General features: G+C 45.7%; 1 protein-coding gene across 1 annotated transcript; it reads right to left on the bottom strand.

The window, feature by feature from the left end:
- Nucleotides 1-5,177: 5,177 nt before the first annotated feature.
- Nucleotides 5,178-14,110, bottom strand: BATF (basic leucine zipper ATF-like transcription factor). The gene is made up of 3 exons (XM_083448993.1): nt 13,778-14,110; nt 11,885-11,989; nt 5,178-5,780 (listed from the first exon to the last, which is right to left on the bottom strand). The coding sequence occupies exons 1-3, from the start codon at nt 13,841-13,843 to the stop codon at nt 5,571-5,573; spliced, it is 381 nt and encodes a 126-aa protein (XP_083305119.1). The 5' UTR covers nt 13,844-14,110; the 3' UTR covers nt 5,178-5,570.
- Nucleotides 14,111-20,719: the final 6,609 nt, after the last annotated feature.

The raw sequence follows: 20,719 nt of genomic DNA, 5'->3' as shown, positions 1-20,719 counted from the left end.
GGTGAGGTCCTTATTTATAATGAAATTGAAACTTAAAGCAAATGTCACAAATGAAAATCATGTGATTGCAAAGTTGGACGTGTCAGCAAGTGAAGAGGTTCAGCACTGACCTTTGAGGCATAACCAGAATTAGTCATCATAAGATTATCATAGTCTGCATCAACACAAGTAACCATTATCTAAACGGATTGTGTTGAATCAGAAATGCACACATACTTTGGAGTGAACTCCACTGAACTCAGTGAGACTTGATTCTAAGTTAAGGTGTACTTACAGTGTAGGATTCCATTGTTTAAAAGTTCAGCACTCTTAGTTGTTAATGCTGCAGTTCTCCTTAGGGCCAATAGATGTCAGCATTTGCAACAAATGCTTCATTTTGTACTATGCTTACTTGAAAGCTGGTCATCCTGGAATCAGGGGAACTTATTCTCTAGTCTAGAGAACGTGGTTAGGATAAGATCCTAAACTGTGCTTTTGTTCTGTGTTTGAAAGGGATAATGCTACCCTTGATTGCAAACGCCTGTAATTTGCTCATTGGCTGCGTCCAGGTTGGTCATCTCTCAAAGATGGAAAAACTCATATTTGGTTATGCTCAACAGATGCTATGCTAAAGCATTGTTTATTGTTGTTGTTGTTTAGTCATTTAGTCATCTCCGACTCTTCATGACCCCATGGACCAGAGCATGCCAGGCACTCCTGTCTTCCACTGCCTCCCGCAGTTTGGTCAAACTCATGTTGGTAGCTTCGAGAACACTGTCCAACCATCTCGTCCGCTGTCGTCCCGTTCTCCTTGTGCCCTCAATCTTTCCCAACATCAGGGTCTTTTCCAGGGAGTCTTCTCTTCTCATGAGGTGGCCAAAGTATTGGAGCCTCAGCTTCAGGATCTGTCCTTCCAGTGAGCACTCAGGGCTGATTTCCTTAAGAATGGAGAGGTTTGATCTTCTTGCAGTCCATGGGACTCTCAAGAGTCTCCTCCAACACCATAATTCAAAAGCATCAATTCTTCGGCGATCAGCCTTCCTTATGGTCCAGCTCTCACTTCCATACATCACTACTGGGAAAACCATGGCTTTAACTATACGGAGCTTTCTTGGCAAGGTGATGTCTCTGCTTTTTAAGATGCTGTCTAGGTTTGTCATTGCTTTTCTCCCAAGAAGCAGGCGTCTTTTAATTTCGTGTCACCATCTGCAGTGATCATGGAGCCCAAGAAAGTAAAATCTGTCACTGCCTCCATTTCTTCCCCTTCTAAGAAAAACCAAGACACTATTTAAAACTTTAAAGAGCCATGCAGTAGGGTCTTCCTCTAGTCCTCCTCAACTTCTTCCTCCACTGTTGACACAGATTCCAAACTTAGTCCTCCAGCAGGTAAATTAACCTCCTTTTGTTCCTAGTTTTGCTCCTTCTTTACATTTCCTCTACCTTTATTCTCACACTGACCAGTCTCCTGGGTTTTGCAACTTGTTGTATGCTTGCTTGCTTTACTACATTGACTTGAAGTTCAAATCCATCTGATACTTGGCCTCCTGGCATTACACAATGACATCGCAACAGCCTCTTCGTTCAGTATGAGCATTGCTTACTATACAAGACCTCGCCTTACAAATTCTGAATACCAGTTGCTGGCAGATGCCGGAGGGGAGAGGGTTGTTGCACTCAAGTCCTGCTTGCAGGTTTCGCACAGGCTTCTGGCTGGCCACTTCGAGGATGCTGGACTAAATGGGCCGTAGTCCTGATCCAGCATGCTCTTCTTAAATTCTTAATTCTGATCTCTGGCTTCTAATCCCACAAGGAATATTGCCTCAGAATAGGGGGAAGGGCCATCACTAATAGTGGTGTATTCACATACTTTGAATGTAAGAGGTTCCAGATTCAATCCTTACATTGCTTGGAGGCTACAGTGATATATTAATTATTTTTTATATAAAAATACGATAATCTTTATTGTCATTGCCCCATACAAAACAACAAAACTGAAAAAATCTACACCAGACATTGAAAAACCAACAAGCCTGCTATCCCTGCTATCCCAGCCTGGTTAGCCCCCTAAAAACTCTGATACCCCATAATTAAATTCAATATACTCCCATAGAGACTACCTTAAAAAGGTAAAGGTAAAGGGACCCCTGACCATTAGGTCCTGTCGTGACCGACTCTGGGGTTGCGGCGCTCATCTCGCTTTATTGGCTGAGGGAGCCGGCGTACAGCTTCCGGGTCATGTGGCCAGCATGACTAAGCTGCTTCTGGCGAACCAGAGCAGTGCACAGAAACGCCGTTTACCTTCCTGCCAGAGTGGTATCTGTTTATCTACTTGCACTTTGACGTGCTTTCGAACTGCTATGTGGGCAGGAGCTGGGACTGAGCAACGGGAGCTCACCCCGTCTCGGGGATTCGAACCGCCAACCTTCTGATCGGCAAGTCCTAGGCTCTGTGGTTTAACCCACAGCGCCACCTTACACTGCGTTTAAAACCAAAATCGCATTTGAATAGAAATGGTTTCTCAGGCGGCTAGTCCTAGTCTTTATAACCCTGTACTTTCTTCCAGAAGGCAGAAACTGAAAGAGATAATTTCCAGGGTGCGTACTGTCCTGCACTATCTCTGCAGCCTTCTTACGGCACCTGGAAGCATAGATTTGAAATAAGCAAAGAAACAAACTTCAGGTAGGACTGAGAAAGACTCCGGTCTGAAATCATAGTGCGTCACCGGCTGTCAGTCAATGGATACAATACTTTGCTAGATGGACCAAATTAGGCAGCTTCCTAATATGCCCACCTGAAGTGGCTTTTTAAAAAATTATTTTTAGGCAGGACTTCCCACTAGTAGTTTTTGTATGAGTGCCTTATAGTTCCCCTCCCTCTACTATAAATGGGTATTTCAAAGGTCCAAGGGACATTTCATGGGGCTTTCCACCCTCACTTGCCCCCATGATTCTGGGCAGATGTGGGGAATACTGTATATTTTAGCTAGGGGCCACATTCCCTTCTGATCAATGTTCTAGGAGCCACATGCCAGGGATGAGTGGGGCCAGTGCCTCAAGAGGGCAGAGCAATGAAGGCAAATTTTACCTTTGTACAGTAGGCTAGTTAATGTCTACACACCCCTCTCTGTTCCCCTTCGAAGGAAGCAAGAGGACCGATCAGAGTTCAAGGACGGAATAGGGGAAAGCACTGGAGGGGTGTGTGCAAAGCAAATTTGGTAGGCGGTGCAGCTGGGAAGGGGCCATGGCCTGGAGAGAGTCTTTGAGGGCCAGTTAGAGAGATCCACCCCTGTTTTTCATATCTACAGTGGTACCTCAGGTTACATACGCTTCAGGTTACAGACTCCACTAACCCAGAAATAGTGCTTCAGGTTAAGAACTTTGCTTCAGGATGAGTACAGAAATCTTGCTCCAGCGGCGCGGCGGAGGCAGGAGACCCCATTAGCTAAAGTGGTGCTTCAGGTTAAGAACAGTTTCAGGTTAAGAACGGACCTCCGGAATGAATTAAGTACATAACCAGAGGTACCACTGTACCTTCACCACCATAGCTGTCAACGTTTCCCTTTTTTAAAGGGAAATTCCCTTATTCCGAATAGGATTCCTTGCAAGAAACGGTTAAGTATGAATTAAGTACTTAACCTGAGGTACCACTGTACTATGCAAGGCAATTGAGAGATCACTGGGCTGGGTGTGGAGGGAAAACCCCGGTGATAAGAGCTTTTTTTTTTTTTAGTTTTGCCCAAAGTTGCCATTTTTGTATTCCGTATGGGAATTATGGCAGTTTTTTAATGCAACAATATTATTTGCTCCACAGCAGGAGAACAATATGTTCTCTGTTTATCAAAGCTTCTCACACAAGACCCTTTCTGGACAAAAAGACAGAGTCTGGATGTTATTCCACTGAAGAATGTTGCAGCTGAGAATTACCACAGCCTCAAATCCTCCTCAGATCAGAAAAATCACTGGGAAAACTAGTAAGATAGGGACTGGGAGCAGCTGCTTTAAGCACACAAGCAGGCCTCAGGAATTTTGCAGGCTTCTCACTTTCTCCCTCCCCTTCCCTGACATGGGCATAGTCAGGGGGGCAAAGAGGGGCAGCTGCCCCCCATCAAGTAAAACAATAGAAGTGCTTAAGTAACTGACCAATCATGACGGTTCTGCCCCCCCCTAACAAAGTCCTGCCTCCCCCCAACAAAAATCCTGTCTACACCCATGTTCCCTAACACAAGTTTTAACAAGTATTTATCAGGTCCAATTTTCTCAATGGAAGCTGTCTTTAATGTGCAGAGATGCAGCCTCAAATTCCCCATTGCAGCTATATGGCGGACTGGACAGTAGCTCCCATCAGAGGGGGAAAGGTTCAGTCCTAGAGGTAACAGGAAATACTTCAATTTTGGTGTTTTTATGTAATTATTTCAAAAGACAGAGCAGATTATGCCTGGCTTTATGGAATTTGTGCCATAGCTGTGCTGTACTGTATCTCCCAAACCAATTAGTAATATAACTACACAGCTCGCTGCCTCTGTGTATTGCATAACTTAGTACAAAAAATTCCAGGACCAGATTTTCTATACACCAGAGTAGACCACCTTTTTACTGAGCGTTTGTCCTGATTTATTTGCAAAAAAAATTCAGGGTGTCTGCTTGTTTGGAGGAAGGTTATTATACGATGCACCACTCAGTTGCCACCCCAAACTTGCTAGTGCATTACCCTGTCGCAAGTTACCACAGAAAGTTTGATATTTTTGGAAGTGGGTTTGTTGTGGTTGGAAGAGTTCAAGTCCACTTTCACTGTACAACCCTAAATTTGCCATCATCTCCTTAAATCCCACCTGCAAAGTAGTGACAATCTGGAAGCAGCCTCAGAATGACTTCCTCCCAGGGCAAATAGCAGCTGTGGGTGAGGAATTTGGATTAGGACCATGGCTAGGACAGAGGGTTAAATTCCCTGACCACCACCAGCACTGCAGTCTTAGTCTGCCTTGGTCTCCTCTGTGGCTGCTATTTGCAAACAAAACCCCAAGCACAGCATTGTTCATCATGTAGAACATGTATTTTGTCCTGAATATGCAGCAACAATTCATAGTGGCTTCCTTGCCCAGTTTTCCTTGTCTCATTGTTTCTTAACTCTGCAAGGGAAGGTCAGACCAGGTTTAAAAAATAAAACATTAAACTTATATATATATATATATATACTGTATATATATAAAAAAGAGATCTTTATTTAAAAAAATAATGGAACAACACCTTCTGTTCTCTGTGTCCACAGAACCACTAGTATACATTTTACAACAGAACATGGCTTATTGTACAAGGCTCTGTGATAAGAAGATCAGTGCAAACAACAGAACAGTACTGATAGTGGTTACTGTACACACACACACAATACCCTGCAGGTGAGTCTCGCATGTCACAGGTTCTTCACAAAGGCCAAATCCTACTGACATTTTACTCCTTATTCAGGACAGCACCTGCCAACAGATATATGGGAATACCACCCCCTAAATGGTCCATAGTGGTGAAGTACATCTCTCCTCCTCCTCCTTCTGTCCAGGCATGGAGTCTGCAAACTTTTCCCAGTCCTAGAAGTTGTTCTCAGTGCTGGAAGCATGGGGCACTGATGTGGGTCTGGGGAAAGGGGAGTGGCGTGAAAAGCACTTCGGTGGGGGCTGGGGGCTGCGTATGGAGGATGGAGCAGTGAGTCTCGTGGGAAGTCAGCATGGCAGAGAAGTGTTTCAGTTCATCTGACAGTTGCTTGATCTCCCGGCGCAAAGCAGCATTCTGCCTCTCCAAGTCTTGACTCTCCTTTAAAGAAAGGGAGGGGGGGAATCAGTTAGAAACTGTTAAGTTGTGGGTGAACATATCAGACAACACAGCGATTCTTCAAACAGCTCTTGTTTATTCACAGGCCAGGACAGAACTGAACTGAAGGGCTCAGTCAGCCTGCTTATATAGACCTCCAGTACAATGTAACTGTAACAATTTTCTAAAACTATCCAATCACTGAACGTCACTTTTGATCCCTTATTTGCATAACTATCTACAGTACCCCCCTGCTGGCCCAGGGTGAGAACTTCAGTACATAACAGAAACTATAGGCCCACCGTGGAGAAAGAAAATGGGGCAGTCCACTGGCTGAAGGGCCAAATGCAGGCCTTGGCCTAATTTTATGTAGGTGACACGGCGAGGAAAAACTGAGGTAAAAGAGGATGAAAGAAGGAAGTTGCATCCACACCATAAATTTATATTACATTTAAAGCAGGCATGTCCAACAGGTAGATCATGATCTATTGCGTATCGAGACCCCTCAGCCACCCACTCATTGGGAAATAACTCACACCAGGACACAGATATTAAGTTTATGTTACTGGGCATATTTGGCCACAACTTTATTGAATTACAGAATGTGAGCGGTATTGGCTTAAGCATTGATTGGACCCAACTACGTATATCTGACTCCTGCCTGCTGCGCAGGAAGTCTAGTCCAAGAGGAAGTCCTCCGGCTCGCTCCTCCATTTAAACGGCCCTGGCCAGCGGATTGGCTGGCCGGTTTCTGATGTGGCCGGGATCCCCCGGGCAATGGGGGACAAAGTCCCCCGCTCCTGGTGGGGAGTGGATGGCCATGCGGTCCACCGCAACTCCTCCCCATGGGGAAGTAGAGCGGATCTGGCAGATCACTGTTAGATTACAGGCTCCCCCCAATTTTGGCTTCCCGTAAAAAAAACCTCAACTACTGTGACCTGAACCCCTAAAAACGGGGCTTTCCTCCTCCCTAAAAAAGCTCTACAACTTAGACCAGAACCTCAAAAAAGGGGGTAGATCCTTGCCAGTTTTTAACTATTGGTAGATTGCAGTCTCTTGGGAGTTGGCCACCCCTGATTTAAAGCATGCAACTTTCCCCAGAGAATCCTATATAGCCCAGACTCTTCCCTCCTTTCCTAGTAAGGGGCGAGGAGCCCTGCTGCAGGCCTCTATTTTAAAGTCCTGTCAAGGAACTGTATATAGCCCTGTTTTAATAGATAGATTGATGGATTACCATTATCAGTGTGGAACCTGAATGAGTAACCAAGGTTCCAACATGCTAGTAAAAGTGAGAAAAGGGCAGGGAAATATTGGGGATATCAACAAAAGAAAGCAGGATCTCACTATAAGGTGGAGGACAGAGGTGGTGATTTAGAGTGCAGCACGAGAGGCGGTGAGGCACTGAATTTTTGCACCGTGCAGGGTGCTGCTGAAATTTTGAGACCCCAAGACCAGCCACTGGTGGAGGGTGGTTAGTTAATTATGAGTTTAGGACAGTTAAAGAAACTAGCTGTATCTTTTAACAGTGGGCATTATGAAAAACACAGGTTGATACTTGCAGCTCAAGGGAGAAAGAGATCTTAGCTTGCATCCTGCTATGTCCTGTGAGCAGGATAAGCAATCCCTTTCTTCATCTCTTACGGCCCCAATGGGGGAATTTCCTTTTAATGCAAATACTAGCTTCAGAGGAGGGATTTCCTCAGAACTGCAGCAGGGGAGGAAATGGTTAAATACCCCCCCCATAAGATCCAGATAATTATCACTTCCTCCCCCAACTGGTGTTATTTGCATTTAATGTCAAGTCTAGTTTGGCCCTGAAAGAGAAAGGAGAGGGAGGCAATAATTTAGCTGCCTTCCAGCCCTGTCTAGATTACCAGAATTATTTCCTTTCATCTTTCCTGGCAGGGAGGTGTATCCCCAGCTACTCCTGTGCTACTCAATTTGCTTCTGTTCTTCAGAGCTAGAAGCTGAAAAGGAGGGGGGAGGGCATCCAGTAATTATTTTCTCCACAACAGATGAAGTGATGATCTCTGAGGTTTGCGGTTGCCAGTTCCCACAATTGTAGTGACACTTGTTTTTTTTCAGTTACCAAAGTCGCAGGAATTGCAACAGAGAACTGTGGCCCATGCACATGTGTACAGAACATGGGTGTCATGCTATGGGTTTCCATGTGAATACACACATCAGGTGAGCCAGTGTGGTACAGGGCAGTGGTTTCCCCAACTTTGTTTTCTGAAGGTAAAGGGTAAAGGGACCCCTGACCATTAGGTCCAGTTGTGGCTGACTCTGGGGTTGTGGCGCTCATCTCGCTTTATTGGCCGAGGGAGCCGGCGTACAGCTTCCGGGTCATGTGGCCAGCATGACTAAGCCGCTTCTGGCGAACCAGAGCAGCGCACGGAAACGCCGTTTACCTTCCCGCCGGAGTGGTACCTATTTATCTACTTGCGCTTTGACTTGCGTTCGAACTGCTAGGTGGGCAGGAGCAGGGACCGAGCAACGGGAGCTCACCCTGTCACGGGGATTCAAACCACCGACCTTCTGATCGGCAAGTCCTAGGCTCTGTGGTTTAACCCACAGCGCCACCCGCGTCCCTTGTTTTCTGTAGACACTTGAAAATTGCTGAGGGCCTTTGCAGGCCACTTAATTATTATTTTTTGTGCCTGCTGTACCAATTGCAATAGCCTTGCTTATTTGGTGCCTCTCAACAACCACTCATGTTGAGAACATCCAGGCTGTTGAGGGGGAAAGGAGACTTCTGCTTCAGGAGAGGCACTAAAGGGAGCACCACAGGATAGGAAGCTCTGGTTCTAGAGCAGTGATGGCCAAACTTGGCCCTCCAGATGTTTTGGGACTACAACTCACATCATCCCTAGCTAACAGGACCAGTGGTCAGGGATGATGGGAACTGTAGTCCCAAAACCACTGGTGGGCCTAGTTTGGCCATCACTGGGTTAGAGCGTCCATCTAGGACCTGGGAGACCTGGTGATTCCCAGTCAGCCATGAAACTCACTGGGAGACCATGCACCACTCCCTGTCTCTCAGCCTAACTTAAGCCTCATTAAGTTGTTGTGAGGATAAAAATGGGGAGGAGAACCGAGTGTTGCCCCCTTGAGCTACTTATACAAAAGGCAGGATATAAATATAATATTACATTCTAGAAAATTAGAAAGTATGGCTTTCTACAAGGTACATTGCCTGGAGCCCTTTTATAACATGCAAAATAGGCCTTAGGTACATTTGTAGAAAGAAAGAGATCCATAGCAAGAAGCATCATATATATATATATATATATATATATATATATATATATATATTGCTTTAAAGATATAGTTTTCAGTTAGAAACCTCTCCCGTCTGCTAGGCCCCAAAAGTGGCGGGGGGCGGAGTGCGCTTTCCAAGCACAATTCAAAGTGTTGGTGCTGACCTTTAAAGCCCTAAACAGCCTCGGCCCAGTATACCTGAAGGAGCATCTCTACCCCCATTGTTAAGCCTGGACACTGAGGTCCAGCTCTGAGGGCCTTGTGGCAATTCCCTCTCAATGCAAAAAGGGAAGTTACAGGGAACAAGGCCTTCTCGGTAGTGGCGCCCCATCCTGTGGAATGCCCTCCCATCAGATAAACAAAGAGATAAGCAATTGTTTGACTTTTTGTAGACAAGTGAAGGCAGCCTTGTTTCAGGAAGCTTTTAATGTTTCATGTTTTGCCATGTTCCTTTATATTTTGTTGGAAGCCACCCAGAGCAGCTGGAGCAGGATTTAAAAAATAAATAAAAATGAGCAGGCCTCTGTTTTTGACTGCAGTACTGTATCTAAGAAGTGGTAGTGGGAAAGGGTCTGTGTGGGTGGGGTTCATAGCCTTTTTTCGCTAGCTACTCTAGAGTTTCCAGGCTGATTGACTGACGTTTTCTTCCTGTAAACTCATGTTCTGGGCAAACCCAAGCAGAGAACCCAGCCCTGTGCTGATAGCGGATGACATTTCAGTCCTCGGCCGCACTTTCTCCCCAGCCGGCGACTTATGAGAAATGACAGCAGTGTATCCTCCGCCGCCTGTAGGTTCCCACTGCCTGTCACCAAGCCCTTTTCATACAGGCGTATTTCCTCGGCCACAGACATCCTGACCCAAGAGAGCGTGCGGCTTAGGCCTCAAGGAGACGGAGTGGGGGTGGGGAGGTCAACAACTGCCATCTAGAAGTAGAAAAACCACCTGCCACAGGAAACCTGCTACTGGCCTAGAAGGAAAGTCTCACTTGTTTATTTCAGCAGCTGGGGAAAGCGGCAACGCAATGGGGAAATTCACCAGAAGATAAAGGGGAGGGGAGCTTCCCTCTCTTTGTAGGTGCAAAAACACGGGGAAACGTTTCGTACAGAGAACAAGGTTGCTCTCTTTTAAAGTCCGGTTTGCAATTAAGATTGGCGGCGATTCCTATACCTTCCACAGTACTGCAATGCTAGTACAGTGGTACCTCAGGTTACATACGCTTCAGGTTACATACGCTTCAGGTTACAGACTCCGCTAACCCAGCAATAGTGCTTCAGGTTAAGAACTTTGCTTCAGGATGAGAACAGAAATCGGGCTCCAGCGGTGCGGCGGCAGCAGGAGGCCCCATTAGCTAAAGTGGTGCTTCAGGTTAAGAACTTTGCTTCAGGATGAGAACAGAAATCGGGCTCCAGTGGTGCGGCGGCAGCAGGAGGCCCCATTAGCTAAAGTGGTGCTTCAGGTTAAGAACAGTTTCAGGTTAAGAACAGACCTCTGGAACGAATTAAGTACTTAACCCAAGCTACCACTGTACTGCTGAAAATATCTTTCCAAAGGCAGCCTCATTGGATTCTGCATTATCTTACTGAAGGCTATTGTCGACACTTGGCTGGCAGCAGATTTCTAGGGTTCAGGCAAGGGTCTTTTTCAGCCCTCCTTAAAGATGCCTGGGACCTTTTGGGTGTAAATTGTGTGCTCTGCTACTGAGCTATTGCCCTTCCCCACCTGCTCTTTTATCTTCAGACAAAGGCACTGCTCTTGTGCAAATACTGCTTTTCCCACAGCAGAAGCAGTTGTGTTTGCAACTGCGGCCAGTTTCAGCAGTTCTGGAGCCACAAACAAAAGACATTGGCCATAAATGTGAGCGATTTGGTGCAGAGCTGAGTCACGGGCCTTGTTCAGACAGAAAAGAAGAGCAACAAGCGGACTAGATCTGTACTTGGAATGTACCAGGTGGGGAATTGCATGCTTGGATGCTTTCTGGTGAAAAAGAAAAACGACTTGCCCACATAAAACTAGCATATCAGAGAGAAGACTAGGTGAGAATTTGTCTCCATTATACTGTATCTTGGTATCTACATGCAGATATAGCGTTCGATATGTGTGATTGCTGCTTACTTTTACCCAGTGCTCAGTACACTGGTACCTTGGGCTAAGTACTTAATTCGTTCCGGAGGTCCGTTCTTAACCTGAAACTGTTCTTAACCTGAAGCACCACTTTAGCTTATGGGGCCTCCTGCTGCTGCCGCGCCGCCAGAACACGATTTCTGTCCTCATCCTGAAGCAAAGCTCTTAACCTGAAGCACTATTTCTGGGTTAGAGGAATCTGTAACCTGAAGCGTATGTAACCTGAAGCGTATGTAACCTGAGGTACCACTGTACTAGCATTGCAGTACTGTGGAAGGTATAGGAATACATATGCTCACCTCAATGCATATACAGTATACCATTGGGATTCAGGGTGTATGCTCTGGATAATTTGTGGTATCTGTGTTATTAAGTGCATAAAAGTATTGAAATGAGTTGACATCATTGCTGATATAGGAACAAGCGGGGGAACTATACTAAGGGAGAAAGCTTCTGCTGATTTGCCTGCTAGACTCCCATAAATTAAGAAGAGAGAGCCTTTCTTTTCCTGTGAGGGCCCTATATGGCAGATTGCTAAAGCAACAACAACAAAAATGAATATTGAATTATATGAAAGGAGCTTTTACAAAAAGGCACACCCAGCCACACAATTGCCCACCTGCAGTCTGTGGCGGTACAGTCCAGGAGCAATTTTATCACCACACCTGCATGAAACAGGGCTAATACCAGAGAAATCCTGGTGGGTAGGGGATGGACGTTCTTACCATGTGCAGGGTATCTGCTTTCTGCGTCTGTTTCTGTCGGCTCTTCTGGGCTGCAATACGATTCTTTTCTCTTCTTTGTACTTTTCTCATATCATCCGAAGATTCCTGGGTGAGGGGAATCACGCAATACAAGGTATGACAACAGGAACACCGTCTTAACATCTGTACATGTAAGAATCTTGCATAGAATGGCAATGTTGGGATAGAAAGCAGAAGGAAGCGTTTTTCTCAGCAATTCTCTCTCCTCCTCCATTGTCTCCATGGCAGGTTCAGTATTAGCTTGATGGAGGACCCTCCCCTCCCCTAAATTTGCCCCAATTCCTAATGCAGGATAAGTAAGTGCGTCTAAGGATCAGGAGAACCAGCAGGTTAATTACATGAGACATCAGAGTTGAGCAACAACCCTTTTGGAACTCTCAATACAAAACAGTTGGGGTGTTCATCTTACATTCAGTTAACTAGAGCAGGGAAGGATGACCTCCAGATGTTGCTGGACTACAAATCCCATCATTCCTTACCACTGGCTGGGGCTGATGGCAGCCGTAGTCCAACAGTATCTGAAGAGCCACAAATTCCCCTTTCCTGAACTACTGTATTGGGTTTTATGTAACAGTCCCCCAACCTACCAATCCCAACCTAGCTATGGTGCTAGGATGTAGCGTGAAGGCACATGAGACTACCAGCTTACAAAGCTACGCCAGTTTAGGCCTGCTTAGTATCTCTCAATAGGTGATGGACTACCTGAGAATCGTACGTATGCTGCCTTGGGTTTCATGAAAGAAGCAGGGAGGGATATAAATGTTAAGATAAAAAAATCGATTCACCCATGTCTTTGCCTCACTTTTAAAAAAATTACATCATGTCCAATGATGTAATTTCATGCCTTCCTTGGATAATCGCTTACTGAGTTGTGTTTAACAATTCTTGTAGGGTTCCTACTTCCTTTAGTATATGAGTCTATGAACTCTTTGCACAGATTTGTTCAAGTTTTAAGGACCTGTTCCTAAGCAAAGTAAATATCTGGTTTCCATCTTAGGATTTTAAAACTTATCCCATCTTGGGTGGTTGTGGTGCTGGAGGCATCTTAACTCCTTCAATGTTTTCTTGAGAGGACCACAATGGATCAGCACACCTGGCTGCTAACCAGAAGGTTGGTAGTTCAAGCCCACCCAGGGATGGCTATGGGCAGGATTGCTGCATCGCAGGGGGTTGGTCTAGATGACCCATGGGGCCCTTCCATCTCTATAATTCTATGATTCTATGACCTCCAAAGTTTCTTCTTTTTTGGGACCGTGACTTCACCCCAGGGAGAATGGCACAATCCAGCAGAGGCTTGAGCAGTGCCAAGCAGATGAGGACATTTTATGCCACCTATCTGTAAACAGTTATTCTGCTACGATAGCCATCAATGACACTTGTGATGCTTTTTCTGCAAGAGTATCACCAAGCTTCTCATTCGGTCCCTGCATTGCTTTGATTTTAACTGTTTCGTATTACCCTATTGCCTAGCTTCTTATCTTTGGTTTAGCTTTTCTGAATAGCATTTTCCTGGGTTTGTCCCTACATCAGTTCCTTCAAAGTCCTACGAAAATCCCGACAGCGCTGAACGTTTCTCATTCATTCTATTCCTCTCTGTTTCAGCACACGAGATGAACGAGAAGTGTTTGGCAAAGTGGCAAGACGGTATCCATCGGAGTTCATATTTCATTTCTGGAGTTATTCTGGTGCCTTTAAGCATAAACAGGCAGAAATCCTATAGGCAAAGTTTTCCCCATGCTAGGAGATGCCGCATCTGTTGAATTTCTGTGTTTTGTGCTCAAGGCACAGGAGCCCTGCTAGAAAAAAGGAGAGACGGCCATAAAATTAACTCAAAAGGAATTGCCCAAACTGTACCTGTTTGCTGGATGAAGAGGACTGGCTGTAGCTGCTGGAGTCGCTGCTGTCAGAGCTATGGGGCATGGCTTACAGCTCCCCCTGCCTGTGGTCTTTCCTTTCTTGCTTCCTGGTGGTCTTTGGTGATTCCTCCACTACTTTTCTGTTGATTTTTCCTCTTTCCTCCTTTCCCTCTCCTTCTGACTTCTTGGTCGCTTTCTTTGACACTCTCCCAGCGTCTACATTCCTGTCCTTTTAGAGTCTGCAGCTCACTCTGATAGTTCCCTCTCTTTAGAGCTTAGCTGCTGTGGTTTCTCGGAAGCTGCAAGGGACTCAACTGAAAGTCACGTGGGAGGAAACTCCGAAGATCAAAAGTAATGAGAGAGAGAGAGACAAAAAACCTTTGGGAAAATCAAAATGGTCTGAAAAGATAAAAAAAACCCGCACAACTTAAGGCAGTTAGAAGAAGAGAAAGAGCGGTTTCGGCTACATTGCAAACCTCAGAAGAGGAGGAGAAACAACCAAGTCTGTTAAGTATAAAGATCGGGTTGCCATATTTCAAAAAGTAAAATTCCTGACACCCACAAAGTGGCTTTTTACTTGGCAGACCCCCAAACTGCGGTTTTTTGGTTGTTGTTTTTTTTTTAGGAAACCACCAAAATCGTTGAGAATCTTTTTGGGGAACAAACCCAAATTGTTGAGCTTTTGGGGGGAGACCTCAACACAAAATACAGTGGTACCTCAGGTTACCTACGCTTCAGGTTACAGACTCGGCTAGTCCAGAAATATTACCTCGGGTTAAGAACTTTGCTTCAGGATGAGAACAGAAATTGGGCTCCGGCAGCGCGGCGGCAGCAGGAGGCCCCATTAGCAAAAGTGGTGCTTCAGGTTAAGAACAGTTTCAGGTTAAGAACAGACCTCTGGAACGAATTAAGTACTTAAGCTGAGGTACCACTGTAGTGATTTTAAGCTTTTGGAGCTGTTTCTAAGGGGCGTGGGGGGGGTGTGCGAGGTGTGTGGTGCGTCCCAGGTGTCATCCTTGAGTGGGGTGACAAAATGTCACACCGCGGGGGGGGGGGGCACTGGCCTGCAGCACACCTGAGCTACGCATCTCTCCTGGGAGTGACTTAGTGGCACGGAACCCCACGCTGGCCAAGACAGCAGCATGGGCCTTGCATCCGCCAGATGGACTCTGTGGCCAGATTGCCGCCCCCCGGGCGGATCACCACAGCACCCCTGTGCGGTGCCGCCATGCGCAGATCGCTGCGGCGCCCCCATGAGTGGCTCACCCCACCCCTGCCGCTCCTGGTGCAGCTAGCTACGCCCCTGCTGTTTCCACTACTTTTTCTATCACGTTGCCATTCATCCAGGTTTTCCCTGACATTTTGCCAATTTGGCCAAATTGCCCCCGATGCCATTTTTACACCCCAAAACCAGGACATGTCGGGAATTTTCCTGACGTATGGGAAATCTATATAAAGATGAATTGTGAAGGAGCCGTATGATGGGGGGGGGGGAACAGTTCAGTCCAAATATATTTTGTAGAGGCCATCACAATTGTAAATGGCTGTGATGTATCTTTATGATTCAGCACTATATAAATATTTATAGAAATAAAATAAAAATGCAATGTTCAGTACTGGTGAAAAAAACAAACCATTGTGATTTTTTTTAAAAAAATAATAATTTTAAAAAGCTGTACATTTGCACGTAAGCAAGCAAAGGAGACAACCTTTGGTATTAGAATTCTCACATTATTGGGAAACAGAAATTCCATTTCTTGTCTTTGCCTGGAAGCAAGTAGTTAAGATATTTTCATATTTATATATCTATCTTTAGATTGTTAAGAGCCTGAGAGATCTCAAAAACTCCTTAGTGAAAATGATGTACTAACTAACATTTGGAACGTGTCACTAAAACTGATCTCCTTACTCAAAGGTTGGAAAACAGCCAATACAACAAGGAGGAGCCAGGAAATTACAAACCAAATGGCATCAGTTCTAAATAAATTAGTGGGAAGCATTTGTAAAGATAGGAATTATCAACCACAGAAGACCTAGCCCTTCAGGGGAAGAACTAGTGGTTTTCTGCAATGGAAAGTCCTCCTCACCAATCTTTTGGATTTCTTTGCAATTCAACAGGCTTGTACTTAGTGGTGATGCAGTAGACATTATGTATATGGACTTCCAGAAAGCTGCTGACAAAGTCACTCAACAAAGGGCCTTCCTAGGTAAATTTAGCAATCACATAACAGGAAGGGGCCTCTTATCGATTAGCAACCAGTTAGGTAACAGGAAGCCGGAGATAAGAGTAAATAGACAATCTCACATAGGTGGAAAATATGCAGTGGGATATTCCAAATGTTTCTACTGTAGCCGATCCCACTTTTTCATAAACAAAAAAATAAACTAGATTGACAGGGCGGGCTACCAGAGACCCACTCCCGTTATAACCCTCTATCTTATTTTTTCTCATCTGTGGAGGTAAAGGGCAATAAAACTCACTACCTGAACCAAGCAATTTCTATAAGAAAAAGTTGCTAGAGGCAGAGATACAACCTGCTGTCAGTGATTAGTTTGATTGGCTAAGCAGAGGACATGGGCAGAAACATGTAAGGAGTGTCTCAGTTAGTGGGAAATTATATATATATCTCCCACCTTTTCCCCTGGGTGGCTCACAAAAAAACCCAACCACAGATAGCTAAACATATAAAAGACAATAGTTAGAATTTGAAATGATGTAAAAACAACTCTATAAAAATGCAGATGGTAAAAACAGCACAGCACTAAAAGCTAAAGGACCCCTAGAGGGTTAAGTCCAGTCAAAGGTGACTATGGGGTTGCGGCGCTCATCTCGCTTTCAGGCTGAGGGAGCTGGCGTTTGTCCACAGACAGCTTTCTGGATCATGTGGCCAGCATGACTAAACCACTTCCAGCACAACTGAACACCGCGATGGAAACCAGAGCACACGGAAACACTGTTTACCTTCCTGCCGCAGTGGTACCTATTAATCTACTTGTACTGGCGTGGTTTCAAACAGCTGGGTTGGCAGAGGCAGGGACAGAGCAACAGGAGCTCAGTCCATTGTTCAGATTCAAACCGCTGACCTTCTGATCAGCAAGCCCAGGAGACTCAGTGGTTTAGACCACAGCACCACCCACATCATTAAACAATGACACTGGATATCAGGATAAAGTCTGGACTACGGCTTGGAAGGTTTGGGGAGGGGCTCAGAAACCTGGGAGGACCGTACAACACTTTGCGGCACACAGGAACCTCCACTGAAGATAGGCATCCTGTGTTCCTACGGGATCTGATAGGAGACAGTGGATCTGTGTCACGCCAGGAGTGCACACAGTGCTTCCTGCTGTTTAACAAGCCTATTTGTAAATGAAATAAACACTGCAGGAACACCAGGGCTCTCCCATGCTCTCTCTCGAGAGGAAACCAGAAGAAGGGGAAGCCCATAGAATGTTGACTGATTGGCCAAGTGGTGAACAAAGCTGTCAACTTTTCCCTTTTCTTGCGAGGAATCCTATGTGGAATAAGGGAATTTCCCTTAAAAAAAGGAAAACGTTGACAGCTATGGTGGTGAAGGTACAGTGGTACCTCTGGTTACGTACTTAATTCATTCCGGAGGTCCGTTCTTAACCTGAAACTGTTCTTAACCTGAGGTACCACTTTAGATAATAGGGCCTCCCGCTGCTGCCGCGTCACCAGAGCACGATTTCTGTTCTCATCCTGAAGCAAAGTTCTTAACCCAAGGTACTATTTCTGGGTTAGCGGAGTCTGTAACCTGAAGCGTATGTAACCTGAAGCATATGTAACCCGAGGTACCACTGTACAACAATAGGCTCCCTACATGGACTATTCCTAGAACCCTTCCTGCAAAATTTTGCATCAGTTGAAACTTCTGAGCGCTTTTTAAAGAAGCTAAGCCAAGCACACTCTGATTCTAAGAAGTCCCATTTGAAGAATAATTGAAAGGCTGTTCTAAAATGCAACGCCTGGGCAACCTGTTATCACACTTACTGGGTTTTTTTCAAGTTAAGTTGTTGTGTGTTTTTATTAAATTCAATCTAAAAGTAGACTGCTTATTTGCATACCTATCATGTGGGACAGTCCGTATTTGAAAAAGAAAAAAAATCCCACTGACACTGCATATGCATTGCTAATTGGATGAGGACTGAAAGCTAAGAGCAGGCCAGAAGAAAAGTAGGACAGCTGAAAAAATGGCACAGGCGAGTCAGCCCCAGCATTCCATATGCCACAAGGCCCCAGCAGCTGAGAGCAGAGGTCACGGGGAGCAAAGTGGTCCTGGTCCTGGCTTGTTCTGGGTCTTCTAAACTGAAAGCAAGACCTTGACCCAGCAGCACTTCATCAGCCAGTGCAGTTCTAACAGCACTGGTGACATATGCTGAGGATGGGCTGCTCCACAAAGTCATCTAGCTGCTGCCTTTTGCACCAGCTGCAGCTTCCAGACCAGCCTTGAAGGTAGCCCAACACAAGCCCCTTGAAATTATCCAGTCTTGAAGTTACCAGTGCGCACACCACTGTGACCAACTTGTCCAGGAAAGGCTGCACCAGCTAGAGGCAGTAGAAAGCGCTCCTCATCACTGCAGACACCTGGGCCTCCAGCAACCATGATGAATCTAGTAGCACTCCCAGGCTATGAACCTTCTCCTTCATTGGGAGTGTGGTCCCATCACAAATAGGTTTCTGAGCAAGCTACTGGACCTGGAAACCACCCATAAACAGAGCTTCTGGCTTAAGAAGGATCCAGTTTCTGTTTATTCACTCTCATCCCACCCACCACTGACTCCAGGGACTCACACAGCCAAAGCTGATTCAGATGTCACAGAAAAACAGAGAAGTGAGTCTTCAATGTACAGGTGACATCATGCCCCAAATCCCCCAATGGTTTCATACAGATTTTAAATAGTGTTGGGAATAATATGGAACAGTGGCGTAGCGTGAGGGGTGCAGGGGGGGCCGGCCACACCGGGCGCAACATCTGGGGGTTAGGGTTAGGGGGCGCAAATCCACAGGTTAGGGGGTGCAAATTACTTGCCTTGCCCCGGGTGCTGACAACCCACGCTACGCCACTGATATGGAACCCTGCAGTCGAAAAGCAATCAGCCAATGCTACTCTCTGGAAATGCCCCCATGAGTAAGAGTGGAATAGTGGTTGGGAGCAGCAGTGCTTCTGAGTACCAGTTGCTGGAAACCAAAGGAGAAGAGAGTGCTGATTTGGTTGGATCCTGCTTGGTGCCTTTCTCACAGGCATCTGGGTGGTCCTTGTGAAAACAGGATGTTGGACTAGATGGGCCATTGGCCTGAACCAGCAGACTCTTCTTATGTTCTTAGGGAACCACTATGACCCAGTGGGCATCAGAGGAGGAAGGGAGTGATCATCAGGGGTAGGAAAGAGGGACAGAGGCCAGTGTTGCCAGTGGCAGCCCAGTTTTAAGATTTTAAGAGGCAGGGGCGACTCCCTGGCTGTAAAAGGTATAAAAGGTGTGTGGCTGTAACATGCAGCTACCTTTCTTTGCCTGTAAGATTCGTCCTTCTTCTTGTTGTTGTTGCTGTTGTTGTTGTTTAGTCGCTTAGTCGTGTCCGACTCTTCGTGACCCCATGGACCAGAGCACGCCAGGCACACCTGTCTTCCATTCATGGATCCCCTTCATGGATCACTGCCTTGCCATGGCGAAGGGGCTTGAAGAACTCAGAGAAGCTATGAGCTATGCCGTGCAGGGCACCCAAGATGGACAGGTCATAGTGGAGAGTTTTGACCAAACGTGATCCACCTGGAGCAGGAACCGGCAAGCCACTCCAGTATCCCTGCCAAGAAAACTCCATGGACAAAGACAACAGGCATTTGTCCTGCTAGCAGTCAGCAAAAGATCTCCTTTGTGGAAGAGTTTTTGCTTTTAGCCTGGTCTCTGTCCATTTATTTCACGTCAGTTTCCCACCTGGGAATGTGTGGCAGGGAGCCAATTTTCCCATGACACCTTTCGTGATGATTTGGCCGACTTACGATGCTGAAGATGCGTAGACACCCTGCTGCAGAAATAGTAAGGGGCCTATGACCCCAGACCACTGGCCCTGCATTGACTAATAACATGCAGAACTCGGACATTTTTAAATGCTCTCGGTACTTGCTAGAGGTATGATGCTCTTCAGCGATTCCTTGAACACAGGAGGCATATCACCACAGGTCCCACCCCACAATGTCTGCTCCTGCTTGGCACAAGGTTGCTTGAAGGACCCAGGTGTGGGATTCAGTTTCTCCGCATGGGGCTTTCTGGGTTTCATGATCTTAATCACAGCAACTGTGAAGCTGTTATCTGTGTTAGGATAACAGAGATTAAAACTACAGCCTAGGTTTCAACCTCTGTACAAGTGGCAAGAAGCAAGGATTTTCTAAGGGAGGCCATAGCAGCTGTGCATTATTGTTCAAGTACTTGCTTCTCTGCTCAGTATATTGCAGAATAATGGGAGAATGGAAAGAAGATTTCGTGTTATAAACACTGTGATGCACAGTTATCCTAGTTAGGAGACCATTTGGAGGAATCCAAGAAGTCTTATTTCCCATCTCCTTCTAAACATATTATTAATATGTGGCTTCTCTTCTTGCGCGCGCGCTCTCTCTCTCTCTCTCTCTCTCCTCTCCTCGCATGTCCAACTTTGTATTTTGGAAGGTCAGTCAGTCTACAGCTTGCACCCAGACCTTTCTCCCTGTAAATGTTACAGAAACTTTGTGAGTTCAAAGTTACACAACTTTTAGAAGACACCTGAAGGCAGCCCTGTATTGGGAAGTTTTTTATGTTTGACATTTTATTATTTTTAATATTTTGCTTGAGGCTGCCCAGAGTGGCTGGGGAAACCCAGCCAGATGTATAAATAATAAAATTATTACTATTAATGTTATTACAAAGAGCATAAGTACAACCTTACATCTTC

This window comes from Podarcis tiliguerta (genome assembly GCF_965153285.1).
Source record: "Podarcis tiliguerta genome assembly, chromosome: 1".
Classification (NCBI taxonomy): domain Eukaryota; kingdom Metazoa; phylum Chordata; class Lepidosauria; order Squamata; family Lacertidae; genus Podarcis; species Podarcis tiliguerta.
This window is presented reverse-complemented; position numbering and strand designations above follow the sequence as displayed.

Bases quoted from the DNA above. Each gene is read 5' to 3' on its own strand.
- BATF (XM_083448993.1), bottom strand. From the start codon at position 13,843: ATGCCCCATAGCTCTGACAGCAGCGACTCCAGCAGCTACAGCCAGTCC. The intron at 11,990-13,777 runs GTACAGTTTGGG...CCCCTCACCCAG, and splicing joins CCTCTTCATCCAGCAAACAG to GAATCTTCGGATGATATGAG. The intron at 5,781-11,884 runs GTAAGAACGTCC...CTTTCTTTAAAG, and splicing joins AAGCAGATACCCTGCACATG to GAGAGTCAAGACTTGGAGAG.